At 41.6% G+C, this 25,003-nt stretch overlaps 1 protein-coding gene across 1 annotated transcript in view; it reads left to right on the top strand.

Moving 5' to 3' along the window:
* The window catches only part of Pfas (phosphoribosylformylglycinamidine synthase), a 35,813-nt gene extending 19,559 nt beyond the window's left edge, over positions 1 to 16,254 (top strand). Inside the window, exons 15-29 of the mRNA XM_080269516.1 lie at positions 654 to 764; positions 1,869 to 1,967; positions 3,003 to 3,134; positions 3,634 to 3,738; positions 4,188 to 4,313; positions 5,462 to 5,701; positions 6,169 to 6,373; positions 7,551 to 7,731; positions 8,782 to 8,899; positions 10,451 to 10,646; positions 11,686 to 11,883; positions 12,216 to 12,380; positions 13,050 to 13,199; positions 14,549 to 14,677; positions 15,381 to 16,254. Coding sequence (XP_080125642.1) covers positions 654 to 764; positions 1,869 to 1,967; positions 3,003 to 3,134; positions 3,634 to 3,738; positions 4,188 to 4,313; positions 5,462 to 5,701; positions 6,169 to 6,373; positions 7,551 to 7,731; positions 8,782 to 8,899; positions 10,451 to 10,646; positions 11,686 to 11,883; positions 12,216 to 12,380; positions 13,050 to 13,199; positions 14,549 to 14,677; positions 15,381 to 15,574 — 2,349 coding nt within the window. The 3' untranslated portion in view covers positions 15,575 to 16,254. The remainder of the gene's footprint in view (positions 1 to 653; positions 765 to 1,868; positions 1,968 to 3,002; positions 3,135 to 3,633; positions 3,739 to 4,187; positions 4,314 to 5,461; positions 5,702 to 6,168; positions 6,374 to 7,550; positions 7,732 to 8,781; positions 8,900 to 10,450; positions 10,647 to 11,685; positions 11,884 to 12,215; positions 12,381 to 13,049; positions 13,200 to 14,548; positions 14,678 to 15,380) is intronic.
* Positions 16,255 to 25,003: the final 8,749 nt, after the last annotated feature.

The raw sequence follows: 25,003 nt of genomic DNA, 5'->3' as shown, positions 1-25,003 counted from the left end.
TGCAGACAGGAGTTTGTACAGCACTGTAACACCCACAAGTGGCCACTCTGGCAGTGAGCTGGAGCAAGTGAGAACATGAGAACTCCAGGGCCCATGCAAGAAGAGTTGACAGAACTTTTCTTACTTCACACTGTATGGGCTGTGTTATGAAGTGGATATTGAATAACTGTTAGTTGATGTTAACTTACAGTCTCTGTTTTTGATGCATCCCTTACCAAGCACACTGAGGGTCTTTACTTCACTGCATTCATAGAAGACTGGAGAAAAATCTGTATATCTGGTATGGACACTAAAGTGAGCCAGTTTGGCCACATACTTATACGTACATGCTCCCTGTGTGGCTTGAGCCCAGGGATGGGGTGAGAAATGCTAAACCATCCAGTCTGATGATGTATTTTTCTAGTTTGTTAGTGTTACTTCTAGATGGTTATATTCAGCCTAGCAAAGACCTTAAATACTGAAAGGGCTAATGAAAATACATTCTTCTGGTATGAGAATATTTCCAGAGCTGAATAAAATAACTGGAGACAGAAAGAAAAAAAAATATCTTAAGGGACTGAAGTGGTAAAAGAAAATGGAAATGATTTCTGAAAATAATCCACTCCCTTGTTGTAAAAATTGATTATGATCCTAATAAGTATCTCCCCTTGCAGGAGTCTAATGCCCTCTTGGTCAAACCAGATCAAATGCCCTCCCTCGCCCGTCTGGCTGAGAGGGAGCGCTGTCCTCTTGATGTTGTTGGCTACTGCTCTGGGCTTCACACGGTAGGTGTGTGGGGCATGAGTGAGAGTTTTGCTAAAGGTCACAGAAGGATTTGTAGGACCTTTTCTTCTTAATTTATTCTGCATATTATACTGCTTTATCCTATGTTATTGAAGCAAACTATATCAGTACTAGAAATATATAAAAATATATACCATAAATAATATAAATGAGAACAGCAAGATGTACATACAGGATTTGCAAGAATGTCCTGTAAAATCTCATATGCCACTTACAATTCAGAAGTTAAACAAGTAGCCCTCATTAAAAGTGGTGTCACTTAAAATTGGTTAATTGTTAAGTTTCTGATGAATTAAGATCAGCATTTTACTTAAAGTTGCTTCTGATTTAGTATGAAGTTGATCTGAAGTCAGAAATTAGCTTAATTTTCTTACATTTTTAATACAAAATTACTTAAAGTTGTATCACGTAAAGCATTACTCCACCAGTCAGTAGGGAATGACTTTATGTTAATACAGTATTGTATCAGCAGTCTTTTTTTTTTTTTTTCATTTGGAATGTATAACATATATGGTATAGTAGTGTGAATTTTGTGCATACAGGCAAATAAAATTACAGTATAGAGGATTTAAGTACCAGCACAAGTATCAAAAGTAGATTTGGACAAGTGAATAATCAGATTAGCTTAGAGGAAGCCCAGAGATAGACTGAGAGAAAGAGGCAGTCAGAAAAAATTAGGATTATTGGAATTAATTTGTCTGCTGGGATTGGATGAAATGGGCTAACATTAGCAAATAAGAGTGGAGAGTGATGGGAGAGTTATGAATATGATGGTTATTATCACATAAAAAATAAAGTTAAAGAAAAATTGATGTATTGCTTAAGAGCAACTTAGTTGGGTAGTTAGAACATTCCAGTTAAGTGATAGCCTTGCATAGGGTCAGTCTCCAGGAGATAACTGGAGTTTTTCAGTCAAATAATGCCACGAAGGAGAGTTAGACTAGTCATCTACCCTTAATTGTACTGGGCAGTGGTTACCCAGCCACCAACCTCAATACCTCAAACAGGGTAAAATAGGATTGCCTGTTACTTTTATCAGTGTGGTTTACTTTTCTCTGATGAAGAGACACTTTCCCAACACACAGGTGCGCTTGGTCGAAGGAAAAATGGAAGACGGGTGCAAGTCAGATAAGAACCCTGTGGACCTTCACCTAGATTGGGTTCTGGGGAAGATGCCCACCAAGGTAAGAGAATGTGCTCATCAAGGTAAGATACTGTACCAATAAGGCATCCACCAAGATGTGATGACCATCAAAGTAAGATAAGATGCCTATCAAGGTAAAAGAAGGTGCCCATCAAAGTAAGATAAGATGCCCACCCTAATCATGTAGGATGCCTCTCAAGGTAAGATATAGATCTTACCAAAGTTAGAAAAGATGTCCATCAAGATAAGATGCCAATTAAGGTATGATAATATGCCCATCAAGGTAAGATAAGATATCTACCAAGAAAAGATGCACATTTGGATATGTGAAGTTGTCCACCAAAGTCAGAAGAGGCCCATAGCCATATAAAATACACACAAAAAGAAAGATGTGAAAGTGCCACACCTGCTGTTCAAAGGGCAGTTTGAGAAATGCACCATTTGTTGAATTAGATCTTTAATTGTATTCATTATGCTATTCAGAATTAGCTGTTAGCGTACAACTGTCTGTGAGATACCATAAAAGTATTGTAAGTGACATAAAGGCAGCATTGTTTGGGAGGCTTTAGGATAACATGACAGCTTAACTTTATCATCTCAAGGGGTTAAAATTGTCTGGTGTTGGTATAAAAAAATAAAAATAAAATCTTATATGAATGGATTTTGCATAGGAACATGTATAAAGTCTAGTGTACAGAAAACTGAAATAGAACACCTAAACTTGGGTGCTGGAAAGTGACACCTTCATGTGTGGTACTGCTATAACCAGGTGGCATCGCTATCCAGCTGAGCAAATATCCTTCAGTTCCTTACCTTTCCCCCTAAAGGAGGATGTTGGATTGCCCTGCAGGGGAAGGGCAGCTTCAGCCTACAGTTGACTGGGTTAATGTCCAGATCAGCCTAGGGCCACAACAACAAGAACATAAGCATGTCCATAGCAACAGAATGTGTAAGAAATTTGGAGAGGTACATTTTAATTCACTGCTTGAATGTAATCATAATGTTTTAGCTGTTTTAGTTTGATTAATCTTAAATGCATCTGCAGCAGCTAAAATGGTTAAGTATGATGTTGCAGGAGTTCCACTGGACTAAAGCTCAGGTAGAACCACAGCCGCTGGTACTGCCTGACTCCGTAGAGGTTGGGGAGGCACTGACCAGAGTACTGAGACTGCCCTCTGTTGCCAGCAAGCGTTACCTAACTAACAAGGTTAGAAAAAATAGGCACTACATTTTATCTATTAAGAACCACATTAAATAGTCTTGGTCATGTAGCACCAAGACACAAACTATCCATTACCACAGGTAAAGTTACAATCAGATGTTTTGAACTCTGGAGACTCCATTTCGCTTGACTTGTACCTATTTAAGTCAGGCAGCATATCGTTGGGTCCTCACCCTGATTGTACCATTGTCTGATAAACCATGGTACATGCAGTTTGCTAACTCCCCAAACAGTAAATTAATGGTTGTGTAGTCTGCTTATATAACAGTTAAATTCTTTTTGTATATTCTCTTTCTGTATTTCTGGATCTCACTCCAACCCATCTGTTGGAAAAAGAATGAGGATGGATATAATACTGTATGTATAAAAAAAATTGATCCAGTTTTATTCTCATGGCCACATAACTGTATGATACTAGAAAATATTATGTGCAGAATGCTAAATGTACCCTGTAAGTTATAACATTTGTGGTATTTTGATGCAGGTTGACCGGTCAGTGACTGGATTGGTGGTGCAACAGCAGTGTGTGGGGCCACTACACACACCCCTTGCCGATGTTGCTGTTACTGCTGCCTCTTACTTCACCAATGTGTGTACACTTTCTTCCCCTTTAACCCCTTTAACTCGGTGGTTTATTTTTTATTTTGGTCAAGTTACCACCAGATAATTTTATTCAAGTTAGGGAGGATCTCAAACTGTAAAGGAATTAATGAAGGCTTTATGAAACTTTCCACCAAAACTTACCATTATGGACCTTTCACATTAGAGATGTATGTTATGACTGGCCAGTAAGATGATGAAATTGATTAGGATATCTCCTGTGCAGGTGAGGAGGTAGTGAAACCTTACCTTGGCTGTATATTTCCCTGTTGTAAGCCACTTTAGGCCTGCAGATTAGGTTTTTATTCCTTCTTAATTTCCTGGTAACTCTAACCTAATCTAGACTAACCTAATCTATTCTTCCTGGAAAATAAAAGTGCCATGAATTAAAAAAATGTTGGGTAAATGACTACAGTTCAGAAATTCCCACTCCCACAGGAAGGTGCTGCAACCAGCATTGGAGAGCAGCCAGTGAAGATGTTGGCAAACCCTGAAGCTGGTGCAAGACTCACAGTACTGGAGGCCCTCTCTAACCTGGCAGCTGCACCTCTCACAGATCTCAGGGTCATTGTTGCTTTAGGAGTCATCTGGTTGTATTTTCATGAGCCTAGGGTACTTTCTAGCACTTCTTCCTGAGAGATCTATTTGCATAATACTGACTATTAATTTCTTGTATGCTTTTATATGACTCTAATATCGACACAGTTTCACAAATAACATATAAGGATCCATTAATCTGACACATGCTGAAATAATTAGGTAAGGAAGAAGAGCTAGAAAGCTTCCTCAGCTGACCATAATAGAGGCCTTCATTATACTTATGGACTCTGAGGCTGTAGTCAGTACTTTTGTTCTCTTATATAATTTGGACTGTTTTGTTGGAGATCTCGCTAACTTAATTAGTTATGTTTAAGTGACTTCAGAGCTGTGGCCAACAGTTTTTTAAAAACTTAGTTATGTTTAAGTGACTCGAGAGCTGTGGCCAACAGTTTTTTAACAGCCTTTCAAAACTGCTTCAAAACGTAGCTAATGAGCTCTTGCAGAACTATTCAGTAATATTCAAGTTAGTTGGAATGGATTGAAAACTTGTTTAATAAGATCAGAACCTGTCATATAACATAATTATTGACTGCAACTGTGCTTCGTGGGCACAATTCATTTATCTGCCAGTGGGGTGGAATCAGGATTCTGTAGGCTTGGATGGGGAGTGAATGAGAGTGTGACCTGTTTGACTGGATATACCATTGATTAGTTCCCCTGTCATTTTTTTTTTTTTTTCCATGCATTGTGAACCCTGCCTCATCCCATCTTTGAGCGAAAAAAGAGGTTGGGATAATGGTAACAATTAGTAGTTTGTACTTTATTGTATTGGTTCTTGATAAACTGCATCACAGGTATATTACTCTTGCTGTAAACCAGTATAGTGTATCAAATCAATCACCAAATTTTATTAACACAAAACTAATGTACATTAGCAAGAAAAATATAAGAATCACATTTTACAGTTAATATCATCCTGTGATGACTGCTGGGTCCATTATGGTATCTGAGGTGAGAAAATATTAATGTTATTAATCTAGGTATTAACAGAATGTGTGAACCAATATGGATCATGTATTGGTTTGGCATATTGATGATACATACTGTATTAATTTGGTCAGACAGTGTGAACCCCTAATGTTGATGATAGTATATTCTCTTCCTCTGACTAGGATGTGAAGTGCTCTGCCAACTGGATGTGGGCTGCCAAGTTGCCTGGGGAGGGGTGGGCACTGTACCAAGCATGTCGGGCCATGTGTGAAGTCATGCGATGGACAGGGATCGGTGTTGATGGTGGGAAGGACTCTCTGAGCATGGCAGCCAGGGTGCCAGGCCAGAGTGGGATGGGGATTGTCAAGGCTCCAGGCTCACTTGTGGTCTCTGCCTATGCCCCTTGCACAGATATCACCAAGGTAATTTTACTGTTTTTTTTCCCTTCATTTCAATGATGTATTATTTTTTTTGCTACCTACAAATGACTTTGTTAACTTTGGAGAAAATTCTTGTAGTTATGGGGTTAGAGAGTTTCTAGTAACCGCTTGACATCCTGATTTTTCCTTAAGTTGAATAAACTCATTTAGCAGTAAAAAGAATTAACTGATGTATATCACCAGATCAATGGTTTAACTGAGTACCGTACTGTACTGTACTCTTTTAAAAGAATGACACCTTTCACATATTCATTTAATATTATGGATAAATTGAAGTATTTTGAAAAAAAAAAAAAATCGTTTTAGTGGAGAATACAGTATAATTGCATTAACTAGTATTTCACCCTCTTATGCACGCCTCACCCTTCCTTATCTGCTTTACCCTGCTTTGTGTGTCTTACCCTTCAGTGCATGTTCATTCATCCTTGTGTGCCTCACCTTGCCTGCAGGTTGTGACACCAGACCTGAAGAGCCCCAGTGTGGGTGAGCATGGGTCAGTTGTGTGGGTGAGGGTGGTGCCTGAACATGCTCGCCTGGCTGGGTCTGCACTGGCTCAGGTGTACGGTCAGGTGGGTCGGGATGTACCTGATGTTATGCACCACCATGTACAGGCTTTTGTGGCTGCCTTCACACTCCTGCAGAAGATGATCAAAGGTTAGTAATTAACCCCTTGACTCCAGTGATGTATAACTTTAGTTCATTCCTGTGTATCCTAAACGTCACATACTGTAAGTTACAGGAAGGATTACGAAGATAATTTTATATCCTTAGAGTGATAGGTGCTGGTTGTGCTTGACTGCATAAATGTCAAACAAGTTACCATGCGTAATATGTTGCCAAGATTACTTCATCCTTATATTGTGTAAGCTGTGTACTTTAAATTTCATATTAGGTACTAATGTTACCAAGATTAGCAGCAGCTTTGACTGGTCTTGCATGATGTGAGTGTTGAGAAGGTAGTCTTATGCTTTCTGGGGTTGTATTATGTAAACTGTCTGATGTTAATTGTGTAGCCTTAAGCCCAAATTCCCATAAGCTATAGAAGGCTTCTGTGCACCTCATCCTTACCAGTAAGTTTCTGTATATGGCATTTTCTCCTGGATTATTTATTGAACCTGTGTTGATACTACAAGACCATGATAACATACAGTAGACACTTCATTTATACACCCTCCAATTGCACAAAACACTGTTTACTTGTCAGCATAAAACCTCTACTCCAGTCCTGTTCCAATTCCATATGCAAGGAAAAGTAGCAAACAAGCAGTCCATTTTTGTTTACTGCCATTCAAAATACTCACTAAGACAAGCCTTTGACAAATCCTGGGGGAGTGACTTTGAGTGTTTTGAGGCCTAGCTTCAGCCCTTAAGGCATTAGAGCCACTGCTAAGTCCCTTTAACCTCAGGTATTACCCACTGATAAATCAACTGTCACATCATTGTGTATCAGAGCAAGTTAAAATTCTACTTATTGGCCAATTATTCCCACTGCACTATATTCTTGTTCGTGCACCATTTCTTAAGCCAAATGACCAGTGTTTTTTATGCATGTTTTTGGTAGAGGTAGACAGGGACTTTGGGAAAGTTCTTGGATGTTGTCCTACATCAGCTGAATAACAATGGTTCTTATTGCATGATTTACACATTTCTGTTTACATGGTAGTTTTAATACCCCCACATTAGCCATGTCAATGGAGGGTGTACTGCACAGGAAAATGATAAGGTGTAGTATGCAAAGTGAATAACTAAGGAATATGTACTATAGTGGCTCCTCATCTAATTAGAATAGGGGCCTTAATATCATGTGAGTTATACAGTATGTTTTCCTCAGAGCGTCGTGTACTGGCCCTACATGATGTGAGCGATGGTGGGGTTGCTACATGTCTACTGGAAATGTGTGTGGGTGGGTGGGGTGGCATGGATGTGGACATACCCCCTGCACCCTCTCCCCTACCCACTGCCTTTGACCAAGTTCCATCCATTCTTGCAGCACTCTTCAATGAGGAGACTGGGTATGTGGAGGTCCCATAGTCCTGGACTTTGATGTATAGATTAACTTATAATAATTTCCTATAGTAAGCATATAACCAACACAAAGATGTCTGGTAGTCTAAAGGGTTAAAGTGCTTCAACCAGATGTGGTCCATAATGGTTTAAATCCAAGGAGTGGTTGAGGTATATAGATCACATAAAGCCACTTGTTGAATAGTGATTGGTGACTCCTACCTTAAATGGTTGCATTGAGTAGCCTAACCATGGGTCCATACATTGCTGATGGGGTATTATGGGATTGGATGATGGATGAATGGATGTTTGCATGGTACTGCAAGTAGTCCTCCTAATGTTCCGTTGCTTAATGGCACACTGCTCGAAGTACATCTTGAACAGTCTTCACGAGAGATTGTTAAATGTTCTGTGTCTCCAAATCTTGTGACTTTAGCAGCGGTCATAAGACAGTGTCCTCTGCAAAACCCCAGAGAAGGAAATCCATGAGTGTAAGGATTGGCAAGGTCTGATAATTATTATTATTTTTTTTAATACCAAATGTATACCATAATATGAAGGCATTATTATTATGCTGTAGTTTGTCCTCAGTATTCCATGTAGTGAGCAGGTCTGTAGTTTGTTAATTTTAACATAGCAGAGATTTCCATCCATTTGCAGCTTAGTTTTTGTAGCTCATTGGCAGAATAAGACAATACTGGGGCTACATATGCTTTCTGTAAAACTCTTTCAAGATTAGTACCATAATCTAATATTAATTTCTTGTTACAGCTTAGCATTCAAAATGGAGAATGCAATTTTAAACCAAGTTCAACTAGATAGTGTGTGTTTTTTTTTTTTTTTTTTTTTTTGTGTGTGTGTGTGTGTGTGTCCGACTCTGGGCATAGGCATCACAGCTTGCCCAGTAGTCCTCCCACATACCATACACCTCTACATGTCACCACTTCGGCGTTAACACCCACCGTCCATATTGAATACATGCTAGGGCTGTCTCGTACAGGATTGGTGTATTGGTATTAACGGGGGTATTTTTACAACAAAATATGTCTTACCTACAGGTGGGTGATGGAGGTGGATAATGAGGATGCAGCCAGGGTTGTGCAGGAGTTCCACAGTGCTGGGGTGCCTGGGACCTGTATCCTTGGTACTACTACTGAAGCAGGCCCTCATGCTAAGGTATGTAGCAGCATTTCAAACTGGTACAGAGATTACAGGGGATATGGTCTTCCACTGTTAGTCAAAGTAATGCAATACTGTATTTCACTGCATCTAATCCCTCCTGTCAGAAAAATCTCCTATAAGCTTAGTTAAATCTTGTGATCATAGCATGAATAAAACAGAAAAATTATAATTACAATAATTAATTAAGGTAATAAGATGGGAAAAGTGGGGGTGACATAATGAAGTTTGGAAAAAGAGAAATTCATACAAAAACAAAAAGAATCCATATAAGGTAGGCTGATACAGAAAAGTGTCTCCTAATCATCAGCCAAACCAAGTTGTTGTAGACAGTTTGCGTGTGGAGATATATATCCCCCAAAATAAAAGCAATAATGTTACGGTAAGAACAATGAGTTGCTGGTTCTTTGAAAGCAGTGATAAGAAACAGGGAAGTGAGCATGGAAGTGAAAAAGTTACTACATGACAGTATTGTGATACCAACTCTAACGTATGGAAGTGAAGCTTGGATGTTGTTGGAAGGACACAAGTCAAGAGTGAGAGCAGTGGAAATGAGTTATTTAAGAGGAGCCTGTGGAGTCACATGGAGAGACAGGCTGACGAATGAGGATATAAAGGAGCGTTGTGATGTAGATGTGGATGTGATAGGAAGCGTTATGAGGAACACACTGAGGTGGTTTGGCCATGTGGAGAGGATGGAGGGTGAAAGATTGATGAAGAGAGTGTATGTGAGTGAGGTGGAGGGGGGAAGAGGGAGGGGAAGGCCGAGGATGAGATGGAGGGATGGGGTGGAGAGGTATATGAGAGAGGGGGGTGTGAGTTGGGAGCAGGGCAGTGAAATGGCGGGGGACAAGGCGATGTGGAGGCAATTTGTTTGTGGCCACCCCAAATGGGATTGAGGCATCTGGTGATAGATAGATAGATAGAACAATGATTCTAACATACTGTATGTACAGTACTATATGTATATTGTATTTTGTGTGGTTACCAGTAGGTGTTAGTGTATGAACTTTGGTATTAAACTACAGTACACATTGCTTGTCTTGTCTGATGAACCTGAACAAGTCTTGCTGTTGAGATGAGCATATGAGATGAAACTTACATACTCACCTAAATAGGTTGTAGGTAATTGATGGGTACCTACCATTGACCCTGGAAAGTGCTGCAATGAAACTGAATTGTGGCCACAAGTTTGATACCAAGACACATAGTCATCACTTGTGAGGCAGGACACATTTGGCCATAGTACAGTTGTTTGGTGAACCTTTTTGTGGATGACCATACTCTAAGTACTGTACAAGCCATTACACACATTGTTACAGATATTATTGCACAAAATTTCTTTTTCCCAACAACTTCTAGCAACTGTTGGAGAGTATTTGGCTGGTTTTGGCACATGATTTAGCTTCCAGCCCATGGAAAACATCAGCTCTACCATAGACAACACAATATAGGGATTTCTTATGAGGAAGATTGGTGCCATTTTCATGTAGTGTTATGTAATGAGTAGAAACTTCCTACAGATTGTTAAATGATTTTTATTCACAGGTAAACATTCATGTGGGTGGACGGGCAGCCATCAGTATGAGTGTGCTGGAGGTGGCCCAGCTGTGGGAGGAAACAAGTTACCAACTGGAGAAATTGCAAGTCAACCCAGACTGTGCTGATGAAGAGTACACCAGCCTTGCCAGTTATGCCCACACTTCCTATCATGTACCATTCACATATAGGGACTTTGTCACAGGTAATTACAGTACCATACTTGCAGGATCACTGTACCATATGGGTAGCAGTTTGTTATTAAGAGTTTTCCCCTCCCCAAGCTAACATGAAACTGCTGCATTATATTCTTGTTCCAGGGAGAAGGATCCAGAGACCTAAAGCTTGCAAAATTTCACACTGTCATAGAAAAACAAATGAAATGAGCCAAATTCTTTATCACTTTTAATTCTGAGATACAGTATGTAGATACAGTAGGCTGCAGGCAAAGGGAAAGATAGACTACCAAGGTAATAGATATATATATATAGTACATTATTCCCAGAAGCTCCTCAAACCTTACAATGTTGTATAATTATGTATATATTTTAGCCAAAAAATTAATGAAATTGGTGCAATGGCACTTGTAGAATAATTTTGCATACTGTATATGCATAATAAAAGAGTGTTTCCTGGCTGCATTAGTTCCTGTTCTTCATCTGATGTCCACTCTTCAAGATCTACAATCTCCTGCAATATCCTTATCAGGTCCCCTAACCCTGAGTTCCATTATCAGGACTTCATTCTACATTTCCTTTGCTCATAGAAGGATTCTTGAGTATTCATATTAATGCAGCACATCAAGTTATTCTCACATTTCTGTTCCACTTGTCCAAACAGTTTTTGCTTATCAGTTCCCATCACCTGACAGCCATATTCATTACCCATGTATCCTGTTCTTTCAGCACTTGTTCCATCCCCCGTTGTGACATAGTACATCCACCTCACTGTGCACATTTCAGTGTGCTTAACTCTGTGAACATTATCATTCTTAGCTGCCCATGTTATGTTGCTAAAAAATATTAAATTTATCATATGTGAGATATACAGTTTTCTTTACTGCAAAATGGGAACTCCTGCATTTTGCTTGAAGAAAACACCTCTAAATTTCTTCCAGCCACTTACGAGTTTCTTGACTGAGCTAGATTCTGCAGTGCCCTCTTACTAATTGTGCATAACAGTTTTGACTTGCTAAGGATTCTTTTGGGAGCAGTGTAGCACGAGTACTTATCTGTGTGTTGCAGGACCAGAGCGTGGTGTGAGTGTGGCTCGTGTAGCAGTAGTGCGGGAGGAAGGCAGTAATGGGGACAGAGAGATGGTAGCGGCTCTTATACAGGCAGGGTTCCATGTCCATGATGTTACCATGACTGACCTTCTCACTGGAGAAACCTCAGTCAACAATTTCAGGGGACTGGTCTTCCCAGGAGGCTTCAGCTATGCTGGTACCATTTGTGTACTGGATGTCTCTTAATCCTAGTAGTTTACTTCTGTCTTAATGCATAAACTTTTTTTTTTTTTTTTTCATAATTACGGTGTGATATTGTTTAAATAAATAGTTAGAGCATGCCAGTACAGTGCCACTAATGTGGTCTTCTAAAAGAAAATGAAAGCAGTGATCTCACTAATACTGTTCTTATATATTGTTACATATTGATGATGATGATGATGATGATTAACACTACAGTACTAACCTTGGCTAGATGTGCTTAGGTCAGTGGTGTGGTATGATTCTGATGATGATGGTGACGACTAAGCAATTCTTACATTGATGCAGATGTGTTGGGGTCAGCAGTGGGTTGGGCTGGTGTAGTTCGGGGTGGTGGACTGGGTGGGGTGTTGGACTCCTGGCGCCACAACCCCTCCAACTTCTCCCTTGGTGTGTGCAATGGTTGTCAGCTCATGGCTCTCTTAGGCTGGCTTGACCCACCTCAGGATCATGGTCAGTACCTCACTTGAACCTGTAATATTAAGATAAGTTATAGGTTGTGTACTTAACACAATGGAGATTTTTGTTCTTTTTGCAGCATTTTCTAGTAGCTCATAAGTGGAATATGACAATCCTACAGCTCTACATCCTTTTATAGCTCTTTTTCATGACTGGCATCATGATTTAGCATTACTCTCTTGTTACAGCATGGTATCAGAATGAAGAGATGATAGATATATACAAGGTTAAGGTGTAGAGAATACTGTTGGACTTTATGTTGATCTAGGTAATACCATACTTTACATTTGTGTGCATTAATCCTGGTATGCAGAGTCCTCTTTAATCTCTCTAGTTTTTGGTTTACTTCATGGATAGAACATATGTGAACTACCATTGACCCCATTATTGTCTGTTTATAATTTTCTCTATCACCAGGCCATTTTATTAAACTTATTAAGGAACTCTTGTAGTAAATGACCTAATTTAGGCTCTATCTAACCCCTGCAGTTCAAAAAGCTTCCCCTAACATGAAGAAAATTATTTGGGGGTAGTAGGAATAAAATGTAAGGAGAGTATTATCAGGCTGAAAGGGTTAAATTACTTTATAAATGAAGAATAATGGATGTGTCAGAATGAAATGGGCTTGCTGTGATAACCACCTTGTATCTTATATCTCCACAGAGGAAAACAAGCCTGCAGTGCGTCTTGTCAGCAATTTGTCAGGCCGCTTTGAATCCCGGTGGTCTAGAGTTCTTGTGGAGGACTCAAAATCTATACTGATGAAGGACATGGCTGGAGCAAAACTTGGAGTGTGGGTTGCTCATGGAGAAGGTGAGATCTAGAGTATTTATTAGAGCAAGACTCCAAAAGCTTGAATGATGTGTGAATGACTGTGTGGTCTCTTTCACTTGGGATGCTGTTGTCTCAGCCCTGATTTTTATGCATTCACTTTCATTGTTACAGGATCCTGCCTCACCCCATCTTTAGGTGGCAGTAAAGGTCATGTGGTGGTGATGATGATGATGATGATGATGGATGATGATGATGATGATGATGATGATGATGATGATGATGATGATGATTTAATACTGTTTCAAGATAAATGGTTATGACTGGTTCACAAAGGCAGTTGGAGGGATTAGGAGGGAGGGAAACAGCAAAGAGCCTAAGTTATTTATTTCTTTAATATTTTAGACTACACAGAGGTTGGAGATGACACAATTTGAGATTTGATGAAATAATAATAACAATAATAATCTTGTCACTATGTTTTCCTCCCACTCAGTACATCCACCAGCTGTTGTGTTCTTCAAAAATGAGATGGTGAATGTGTATGTAAGCTCCAGTTTTGCAATGGCCACTTATGTAGTACTAAATTGTAGGCATTAGATGAAATTAGTGTGCATTCCAAGTTACATCCAGCAACAGGCTAGATAGTAGGAACATGATTTCGTAGGTTTTGCAAATTACTGTCAGATATAGTGGGCATCAATAGGTCTTTTTATAGAAGAGGAGGTTAATAACACGCTACTATTGTCTCAGATGATTTTGCTACTTCAGATGCAAGACATGTATGATATGCAACTGAATTAAATTTGCCACTTCCTCACAGAGAGTCTTTACCAGACTGTATACTTTTAATTTTGTCATACTTTTTCAGTTAAGGTTGAGTGAGAGGTGATATTAAGAATATTTAAGGTTATTTGTCATCAGATTACTCACTACTGGTGCTGAATGAGGAATATACATGGTTATTCATCATCAGATTACTCACTACTGTCCTTGAATTATACAAATGATTGTGGTCCTAGTGGAAAATAACTGTGTATTAGAGTATGGCTATCAGGTGTGCAGTAACACCATTTCTTATAATGTGTGTTTGGCTATTGAATGATCATAGGACTTTACTTATAAAACAGCAAAGAGGATAATCTAATCTTCAAGGAAAAGTAGAGCAAAAATTATCTTTAAATAGATGGAATAGATGAGTGCATAGTGTCACAAGCCTAGTGTTTTGCATTACTCTCTGGACTAAGGCAGTGACGATACAGTACAATTTCCCTCAAAATTCCAGACTCTTCGTAGCTCATGTACACTATTTATAAGACAGATAAGCCTACTGACAAAGTTGAACCATGTCTTGTGTGCTATAAATTCTGACTGGTGGTGTGGTGCTGCAGGTCGCTTCACATATCGCAGTGATGGTGTGGCGAAAACAGTGGAGGGTGATGGGTATGTGGCATTGAGGTACCTGGATCACACAGACTCTCCCACCATCCGCTACCCCCACAACCCTAATGGATCACCAGGCAAGTCACTCCACTAGTTTCATTGCAAGATATTCCTGGTACAGTACTGAATTAGTATAATTACTGTTAACTCCTCTATCCTGATGACTTTTTTTTTCTTCATACCTTGTGATGAGTTTTGTTAAGAATCATTTCTGTTAGTAAAAGGGTTAATGTAGGCTGTTTTTAAACCATGGTGTTTGAAAAGGTTATCCTAAAGTGAATATAGTTATCTGCGGATAGCACGAGGAGTGTGAAACTACATCATTGGTGTACCCCCTCCACAATATGTCTACCCCTGATGTATATATGTCCCCCCCCAATGCATACATGCCCCCACTAAATTTGCTAGGTCAGTATGCTTTCCCACGCCTGAAGACGGCGTTATTGCATCAGTTGATATCAGGCAGCCTGGTCGGGTAGACTATTTTACTGTGAGCTCTTAATAAACTCCTTATCTAGCTGTTTGTACACAGAGTTTCTATCACCAAAGTATTGCAAGTTACATTGGATTAAAGACCTAAGTCCATGTGGTGTGAAGGAGCCCTCTTAAAAGGTGAATAGAACTGTCTGGTGGAATCAGTAATATCCTTTTCCACTTGTTCATATTGCTTCTTAGCATTTTTCCTTTAATGTGCATTGTGTTTTCATCCTACTTTATCCACATTTGTTAGTGATTACCAGCCTACCTGATTCTTATGTTTGTGATGTGTTTGTGTGTCAGGTGGTGTGGCTGGCATGACCTCATCTTGTGGACGTCATCTGGCCCTGATGCCCCACCCTGAGCGCTGTGTCCTTACCTGGCAGTGGCCCCACCTTGCTCCGCCCCTCCTTCAGCAACACCAGGGGCCCAGAGTCACTGCACCCTGGGCAAAACTCTTCCAGAATGCTTTTGACTGGTGCCTTCAGAACCCTTAGTGTGGCTGTGAAAGAAGTGTCTCCAGGCACTTAATGTACCATATACAGTACTCTGCTTCATTTAGTAGACACTTGGTGGTCTAGTGGTCTAAGGCATCATTTAGGGTGAAGGTTGTGCACTGTATGCAGGCTCAAATTCCCAAGAGGGGGCTGGAGGTGTTCTGAGCATGTATTGTAACCAAGGGAATAGGCCAGTCACATCACTTTAAATGGTAACCTAACCTTTGGCCTCTACACCTCAGAATGAATAATATGGAACTGGCTCATACTGCTTTGCTTATTCAAGACCCAGATATAGGTAATTTTTTTTATGTATATTTCACTTGTTGAAATAAATGATAGACCTGTCAGACATAATAAAACATCATGCAAGATATTGCTAAGGTTCAAATCATGAAGCCCATAGGTCACAATACTAATTTAGTGACAGCACCAAAAAACATTTGCATTACAACCTACAGTTTTTTTTGGTGTGATTTAAGTTCTGTATGAAGTACATTTTAAGTGACATTATATTTTTGTTTCCATAAAATTATATTCATCCTGGTTCAACAGCTTAAGTGAGATTATGACTGAGTATGTAGTGAGCAGTGTTGCTCACAGTATATCTGACATTTTGTACTGAATGACTTTAGAATAATACTTTTGTTAGTTTATATTAAATTTCGGAGAATGTAACACTGATGTCTTTTTATTCTTCTCATTTAGTGGCTGATAACATAAGTTCTCAGTATTTACCAATGCTTTTACATGTGGGAATTTTAGGAACACCTTCTTGTTCCAAGTAGATCAGTCTTTTTCTTTGACAGACTTGAGATATGAATTCAAGATCCATCCATCCATCCATCATCCAATCCTACATTGCCCTATGAGGAACGTAGGGGCCCCGGGGCTAGGTAGTTAGTCTCGACATTTAAGATAAGAGTGACAAGCCTCACTCATCCCTGAGGGGCATGAAGTGGGCATTGAACCCCAACCATCCCTTGGATATAAACCTACTGTACACCGACTCAATCCGATTAGAGTGCAATAATTACCCACTAAACCACCAGGCCCCCAAATTTGGTTATACGGTTACCACCCAGCATAGTAAATGGTTTCCTGGTGTAAGGGAAACCATTTGGTTTGTCACTCAGTGTGGAGTTAACCACAGGCAGAAGGAAGAGGAATGAATGAAGGAAAGAAAGACAGAGGAGGGAGTGTAAAGTCACCTGTAGGCAGAAGGACAAGGAAAGAAAGACAGAAGAGGATGGAAGGAAAGAACGATGGAGGAGAGGAAAGGGCAGACAGCCGACAGCAGCACTCCACTCACTTGATGAGGTGCTGCTGTTGGGTGTCTGCCCTTTCCTCTCTATGAAAAATGTGCAGGAAGAAGCGCTATTAACAAAAATGTTAGAGTGTGTTAAAATAGTACGTCCACATTCAGGGGATGGATATGAATTGGGTTTTGAAAATAACTGTGAGTGATTACGAGAGAAGCAGGTGGCATGAACAGTCACAAAAGAAGGTAGGTGGATAAGTGAATGTTCAAATGAATGAGGTACTGATACTGAGGAAGGAAAATAGCTGACAAATTACTGAAATCGATACATGATGCACTGTTTTTATGGAAATACACATGACAAAGATTGCATTCTTTTATCACTTGGTAGTCAACAGAATGGTCTCTACCCTCATATGCATTATGAAGTGGATATTGTTTTGAGAAATGCTTAGATATGAACATCAGGAAATGCACTGCAGGGAAGGAAGGTTATAGGTAAAATGAAGGCAGGTGAGAAATAAGGTTGGGATGGTGATGATGTTCATTAGCCATGAATCACAACAGCAGTGAACCCTCTCTCTGTTAGTTCTTCATAGCACGAAAATGTCTAAGAGAAAAGGCAATATTGGTGTCATCACAATTTTATCATGGCAAATTTAATCGTCAATAAAAAAGTTGAGTTAAGAGCTGAACAATTCACTATGGTGGAGGTATTGGACAGGAGTTGGTGGTAGCAATGAATGTGGTGGTATGGTGGTAGGAGTGGGGTTGGTGGTGGTGGTGGCGGATGTAAGTGAGGTGGCAGTGTGTGTGTGGTAGTGGATGTGGTTGTGGTAGTGGTGGCAATGGGTGTGGTTGCAGTAGTAATGGCAATGGCTGTGGTGGTAGTGATGGCACTGCATGTGATGGTGGCAGTGGGTGTGGTGGTAGTGGTGGCAGTGGGTGTGGTTGTGGAAATGGTGGCAGTGGGTGTGGTTGTGGTAGTGATGGCAATGGGTGTGGTGGCAATGGTGGTGACAGTGGGTGTGGTGGTCTTAGTGGGTGTGATGGTGATGGTGTTAATGGATGTTATGGTGGTGGTGGTTAGTGGGTGTGGTGATGGTGGTGTTAATGTATGTGGTGGTGGTGGTGGTAGTGGTGTTAGTGGGTGTGGTGGTGGTGGTGGTGTTAGTGGGTGTGATGGTAGTGGTGGTGTTGGTGGGTGTGGTGGTGGTGGTGGTGTTGGTGGGTGTGGAGGTGGTAATGGTGGTGGTGGGTGTGGTGGTGGTGGTGTTAGTGGGTGTGGTGGTGGTGGTGTTAGTGGGTGTGGTGGTGGTGGTGTTAGTGGGTATGGTGGTGGTGGGTGTGGTGGTGGTGGTGTTGGTGGGTGTGGAGGTGGTAGTGGTGGTGGTGGGTGTGGTGGTGGTGGTGTTAGTGGGTGTGGTGGTGGTGGTGTTAGTGGGTATGGTGGTGGTGGTGTTAGTGGGTATGGTGGTGGTGGTGTTAGTGGGTATGGTGGTGGTGGTGTGTTAGTGGTTGTGGTGGTGTGTTAGTGGTTGTGGTGGTGATAGTGGTGTTAGTGGGTGTGGTGGTGGTGGTGGTGTTAGTGGGTGTGGTGGTGGTGGTGGTGTTAGTGGGTGTGGTGGTGGTGGTGGTGTTTGTGGGTGTGGTGGTGGTGGTGGTGTTAGTGGATGTATTGGTGGTGGTGGTGTTAGTGGGTGTGGTGGTGGTGGTGGTGTTAGTGGATGTATTGGTGGTGGTGGTTAGTGGGTGTGGTGATGGTGTTATTGGATGTGATGGTGGTGGTGGTGTTAGTGGGTGTGGTGGTTGTGGTGGTGTTAGTGGTGGTGGTGGTGGTGGTGTTAGTGGGTGTAATGGTAGTGGTGGTGTTAGTGGGTGCGGTGGTGGTGGTGGTGGTGTTAGTGGGTGTGATGGTAGTGGTGGTGTTAGTGGGTGCGGTGGTGGTGGTGGTGTTAGTGGGTGTGGTGGTGGTGGTGGTGTTAGTGGGTGTGGTGGTGGTAGTGGTGTTAGTGGGTGTGGTGGTGGTGGTGGTGTTAGTGGGTGTGACTGTAGTGTTGGTGTCGGTGGGTGTGGTGGTGGTGGTGTTAGTGGGTGTGGTGGTGGTGGTGGTATTAGTGGGTGTGATTGTAGTGGTGGTGTTAGTGGGTGTGGTGGTTGTGGTGGTGTTAGTGGGTGTGATTGTAGTGGTGGTGTTAGTGGGTGTGGTGGTGGTGTTAATGGGTGTGATTGTAGTGGTGGTGTTAGTGGGTGTGGTGGTGGTGGTGTTGGTGTGTATGTGGTGGTGGTGGTGTTAGTGGGTGTGTGGTGGTGGTGGTGTTAGTGGATGTGGGGGTGGTGGTGTTGATGGTGGTGGTGGAGACAGCTGTGACGTGAAGGAAGGGAAATAGCAGGGAAGTGAAGGAAATGATAGTGAATAGAAGGGCAGGGAAGGGAAGGGAAAGGGCAGGGAAGGGAAGGGAAAGAAGGGAATAGCGGGACAGAGAAGGGATGCATAGAGAAAGGAAGGACAGGGAGGGAAAGGAGAGAAAACATGGGAAAACCGGAAAGGAAGGGATGAGGAGGGAAGGGCAGCGATGGGAAGGGAAGGACAGGAAAGTGAGGAGAAAGGAAGGGAAGGACAGGGAAATGAAGGGAAAGGCAAGGAAGGGAAGAATAGAACAGAGAAGGGAAGGAAGGGAAAGGAAGAACATGGAAGTGAAGGGAAAGGAAGGGAAGGGAGGGGGACTGGAAGGGAAGGACAGGGAAATGAATGGAAGGGAAAGTTGAAGAAATGAAGGGAAAAGAAATAGAAGACATTACAGGGTAGGACAGGGTAGGATAATGATAGGATAGGATAAAGTAGGGCAGAAGACAGGGCAGGACATGACAGGGTAGGAGAGGGGAGAACAGGACAGGACAAGACAGGGTAGGACAGGGCAGAGTGGGGCAGGGCAGGGTAATGATGATGGTGATTATGATGATGATGATTTAACGCTGTTCTGTTTTGCTGATAAAGAGATATCCTGTTTAATTATCAGCCTAAAGGTCGGAAAGTGGAATCTTAGGGAGCCCATAGATTGAAAACAGAGAGAGAGAGAGAGAGAGAGAGAGAGAGAGAGAGAGAGAGAGAGAGAGAGAGAGAGAGAGAGAGAGAGAGAGATAACATAATTGTCTTATAATCACCCTTTCTTTGTTATGGCGAAGACAAATTTCAAACAGTATTCTTTAGCAGATTTTTTTTTAGGCACTTCCTTTTCCTCCTACCTCAGTGGATTTCGACCATGGTGTGGGGTGTCTGCTTGCATCGCTCGTTCGAATCTCCAAATAAACTTCAAGAAAATCAGCATTTTTTTATTTTACATGAATTTACTACATCCTCCGTAAAAGGTGAATATGTTTATTGCTGGAAGACGCCTTATTAAATATTCTCAAGAATACGTGAGTGCCAAAACTAACAGTGATTTGCTTTTGCCTTGTAAAGTGGAAGTCTAGGCAAACTAAACACTTCACCGTCTTAAGGCATCAGCTTCATAGACATCTCCAGTCAGTGTGCGCGGGGTGTGGGGGAGTGCTGTTTGTGTGTCAGTTAGCCTCAGTGTGTGTGGTGTGGACTGTGGAGTTCAGTTATAGTGCTTACAAGCTAACTTTCGTGGCAGTCCTGCATCAAAAAATATTCAGATGATGGCTATTAACTTTTCTAATTACCACAGTTCGTACAGTTGCATATCATCAAGTGACAGTGCTTAACGGTTCAGTTTCTATCACCGTGTAGTGCCATTGCAACGAGGATAATAACACTAGCAGCACAGTGGAGGGATGGCCATCTCGACTGAGCAGAGATGTCGGTAAGTAACAGTGCTGATGTGTATGAACCAATTTTTGTCCTCGAGAAAGAAACTAAAACACATTGGCCATATTATCGTCGATTTAGGAGGTATTTTAGCACCTTACTAGGATATATTTGCGTGTCACTTTTGCCTTTTTCATATTGCTTAAACCTTTCAAATCGATATTGGAAATACAAATATATAACGTAGTATGCAAAATTCACAGCTATGCAAAATTTGTCGCCAGGAAAAAGGTGTTATAAAGCCTTCTAAGTAGACCAAAATGGCTAATACATCGGTGCTATAAGATCATCTCTGCTTCTGCCCGTAATTGAGTATAGCAGGGTGAGTGTCTCGGCTGCATACTCTTGCGTCAAATTTTCGCTTTCTGTGACATGAATGATAAGGAATTCTAGGCTGCCTTTCCCTTACTGTTCACCTTACGCCAAATGTTTGGCTTCCGTAACATGGTGTACCTGAGGAATTTCTGGCCAGTATTGTTCATACTGTTCAACATTTTAGAGAAAAGTAATTTTTGTAAACGAGCTTTCGTTGTGTGCTTAGGGAGCATTATATGAGGTTTAGTAAAGTACATTTATTATTGTTCGCGTATCATCAGTCACCCTGGCATTAGTTATTAAAGCATAGTTTTGCAATTAGATTTTTAACTATAGTCTCCCATTTGGAAATTAGTTGTCCGGGAATCATATGCTGAGTATGGGTTTAATGGGATGGAATTATCTGCTTAAAGATGATGAGCGTACAAATAAGAATGGTCCAATTGAAGTGAATCTGGATAGGGCAGGGTAGGCCAAGGCAGCGAGAGGAGAGGAGAGGAGAGGAGAGGAGAAGGAGAGGAAGAAATGGAGAGGGGAAGGAGGAAATGAGAAGGAGGAGGAGGAGGAGGAGGAGGAGAGGAAGATAAGGAGGAGGAGGGGGAGGAGGAGATGAAGAGAAGGAGAGGAGGAGGAGGGGAGGAGCGGAGAGGCCATAGCAGGAGAGAACAGAGCAGAGTAGGGTAGTACAGGATAGGAGAAGGCAGAGCATGGCAGGTTAGGAGGGAGCAGCACGGGACAGGGCAAGGCAAAGCAGGGCAGGACAAGGCAGGACAGGGCAGGGCAGGACAGGGCAGGGCAGGGCAGGGCAGAGCTGGGCATTGTGGGCAAGGCAAGTTAACTCAGTACGTGACATACCATACGTACCATCGGAGAAGCTTACTGTACTTCAAAGCCCCCTAGTGGTGAAAGTTTGAAAGACGTCCTCGGGCTGAAAGGGTTAACCACTTCGCCCCGATTACGTACTTTATCATCTAATACGTGTGTGTGTGTGTGTGTGTGTAACATGATGGCAGTCACGAAGAAATGATATGGAAAGGATGCAGAGCCATAGTACTGTACTGTAATTTTCTGCCACTGAGTTATGTGAAATCAGCTCTACAGGGGTGAAAATCTGAGCCAAGATATGGTGAAGAGCGTATAGTCATTACAAGATCACTTCTGCATATGCCGTTTTACTATTATCTCCCGTGGTATTTATGTAAACGATTTCAATGCTAAAGAGAGAGAGAAAAAATAATATTAACTTTTTGGAGGGAGAGAAACTCGAGCATTCTATTCCAGCTAATTTTTGTAAACGATTTCGATGCTAAAAAGAGAAAAATAACGTACATTATTAATCTTAATTTGACCGAGAAAGTCTTAGTGTTCAATTCCACCAAGGAGAATGAATCTATATGGACGAGGTGTTAGCAAGCCTCTAAAATCGAGAAAACGACAGTAACCTAAAGATGCTAAGAAAAACAAAAGTCCCTTACCATATCGTACAGTACCTGAGAGTGGGGAAGGAGAGCAGGAATTCCTCTCGTTAGGTCTTGCTGCAAACTGCCTACTGTCTGATGCTGCTCCTCCCCTCCACGTACCCCCTTTCTCATACCGCTCTACTACTTCCCCTTCCCTACTTCTCCCCCTTCCCTTGGCCCCGTAGCTTTCCCCACTCCCCCTTCCCCATATTTTCTTTTCCCTCCTCTTTTCACCCTTTCCTCCCACCCCTTTTACCCCCATACCCTCTCTACTACTTCACCCCTCTCTTCCCCCCTCTTCCTTCTCCTCCTTCCCCCTCCCCTCCCCCACGTCACCGCCTCTCCTCCATCCACTTACCAACCGGTTCGAAGCATTTTGAAGCAGTGGTGTTGGTTCATTTAACTTGTTACCCTTTGTATCTCGGCATTTCTTGATCTAGGACAAACTTTTCCTTAACATCTGAGGTGGGATTCACTAACAGACTTAAGATCAAATCCCTCACGTAACTAAGAATTATATAAGAAGAACAAGAAGCAAAGAAAATGACTGCACTCCCTTTTTCCTTTCCATCCTGCGAGATTATAACACAACTGGCGATAATTTCCTTCTCGTCACTAAGCCTTGTTTTTTTGAAGAGTAAACAAGACATATGGAAATACTTCTCGTCTTTGCTGCAAAATTAAATCAGCAGCAAAGACAGGGAATAAATAATAAGTTTCTTTGTGAGTCTGGGTTCAGGTTGACAAGGGGAAAACAAGGCACACGGTAGAGTCCAAGGCTGAAACTTTTATTAGCACATCATCACTTTAGTTTTTTCACCCTAACTTGGCCCAGAGTTTCGTCCATTCACAGTTTATTTCATGTCCACTTGCAGGAAAAGACAATGCACGGCCCTATACCCTCTGCATAGCACTTTTTCGTGACTAGCATCATATTCAAGAGTTAATCTATTGTTATGGTGCAGTTCAGTGGTCAAGATACAGAGATGGCAGTTTGAGATGGCAGATTCTCGTCCTTTTGCAACTTATTTCACGCAGCCCCGTGTCAGAAAAAGATAGTGTACGGCTCTACACCCTTTGCTTAACACTTTTACATGACTAGCATCGTATTCTAGGATTAATTTATTGTTTCAACTCAGCATTCAGGATGGAGAGATGGCAATTTTACGTCGTTCAGATTAATAGCGTATAGTGCATCATCGCCACAACTCCGAGTCGTTTTAGCTTCTCGATTAGACTTTTCGAGCAAGTGTAGTTGCGTCTTTTTTTTTTTTTTTTTTTTTTTTATGTGACCGACTCTGGGATAAGCTTCACAGCCTGCTTTTCAGGGCCCAGTTTCATTTGAATGCGTTCTGTTCTATCGTCTAGGGGTGAAAGCTTCCTGCGAGCGTGATGAAGAAGGATGATTGTGATGATGATGATGTTGATGATGATGATGAAGATGATGGTGATAATAGAAAAGAGAGAGAGAAAAAAAAACGCTCTTCTCTAATTACTTCTCCCCGTAATGGTGATGACGATTACGGTAATGCTTAAGGCCACCAGTATACCTTAAAGGAATTAGGAAGGGTAATGTCAAGAGGGGCAAAAATATGCACCTTTAGTTTAATATTCACATATATTGTATTCCACTCCTGACAAGTATTAAGTGTACACAGCATTCTTCCCCTACAATATATCATAAATCCATCCTTCTCTTCGACTCACAGAATAGTTATGTTGGTTATTTTTTTCTTTTATATTAAACAGCCTCGAAAAAGGACCACGACGCCTGTTGCTGTTTGCTTTCCTTTCTCCCCTTATGCCCCCAGTTCGACACATACATCCACGACCACATTAGATATAAAAGAGGATCAGTCAACATTATAGTCACTTGAGGGCCAAATAACCCAAATTAATAGACTGTCTCAAATAAGGGAAATCTGGGAAAAGGCAAAACATATATTATTTAATTCGTTGCTTGAAAACAATAGGCAGGTTTTAGATTTAACTGTGTAATATATATAAAAGGAAAGAAGGCTATTTTTTTTTTTTTTTACTAATGACTTTTAAATAACTAAGTGTAGGAAGGAATGACAGATGGTAGAGTGAGGTGTCAGAGAGCTACGGTGAGGGTTGAGTAAGAGTGACAAATAGTGTGAGTAATAAGGAGTGAGGGGATTAGGTCGGATAAAGAGCAGATAGTGTGAGAGAGCGAGGGTGGCAGGTAGGACAAGGAGCAGATAGTGTGAGAGAGCGAGGGTGGCAGGTAGGACAAGGAGCAGATAGTGTGAGAGAGCGAGGGTGGCAGGTAGGACAAGGAGCAGATAGTGTGAGAGAGCGAGGGTGGCAGGTAGGACAAGGAGCAGATAGTGTGAGAGTGCGAGGGTGGCAGGTAGGACGAGGACAGCAGGTAAAGTAAAGTGATGAACAGCAGCAGAAGTGGAAGTTAGAAGAAAGGTAACAGATAGCGAAGATGATAGTGAAGACGAGGACAGCAGACAGAAGCGACGTGATGGAGAATGAGGGTGGCAGATACAGTAGAAGGAGGTATTGGAGAGTGTGGGCGAGAGGATGAGGAT

The sequence above is a fragment of the Coenobita brevimanus genome, chromosome 34 (assembly GCF_032717465.1).
Source record: "Coenobita brevimanus isolate Jiangsu-jjx chromosome 34, ASM3271746v2, whole genome shotgun sequence".
NCBI classification, from domain to species: Eukaryota; Metazoa; Arthropoda; class Malacostraca; order Decapoda; family Coenobitidae; genus Coenobita; species Coenobita brevimanus.
The sequence above is the reverse complement of the archived record's forward strand: the minus strand, read 5'-3'. Positions and strand labels throughout refer to the sequence as shown.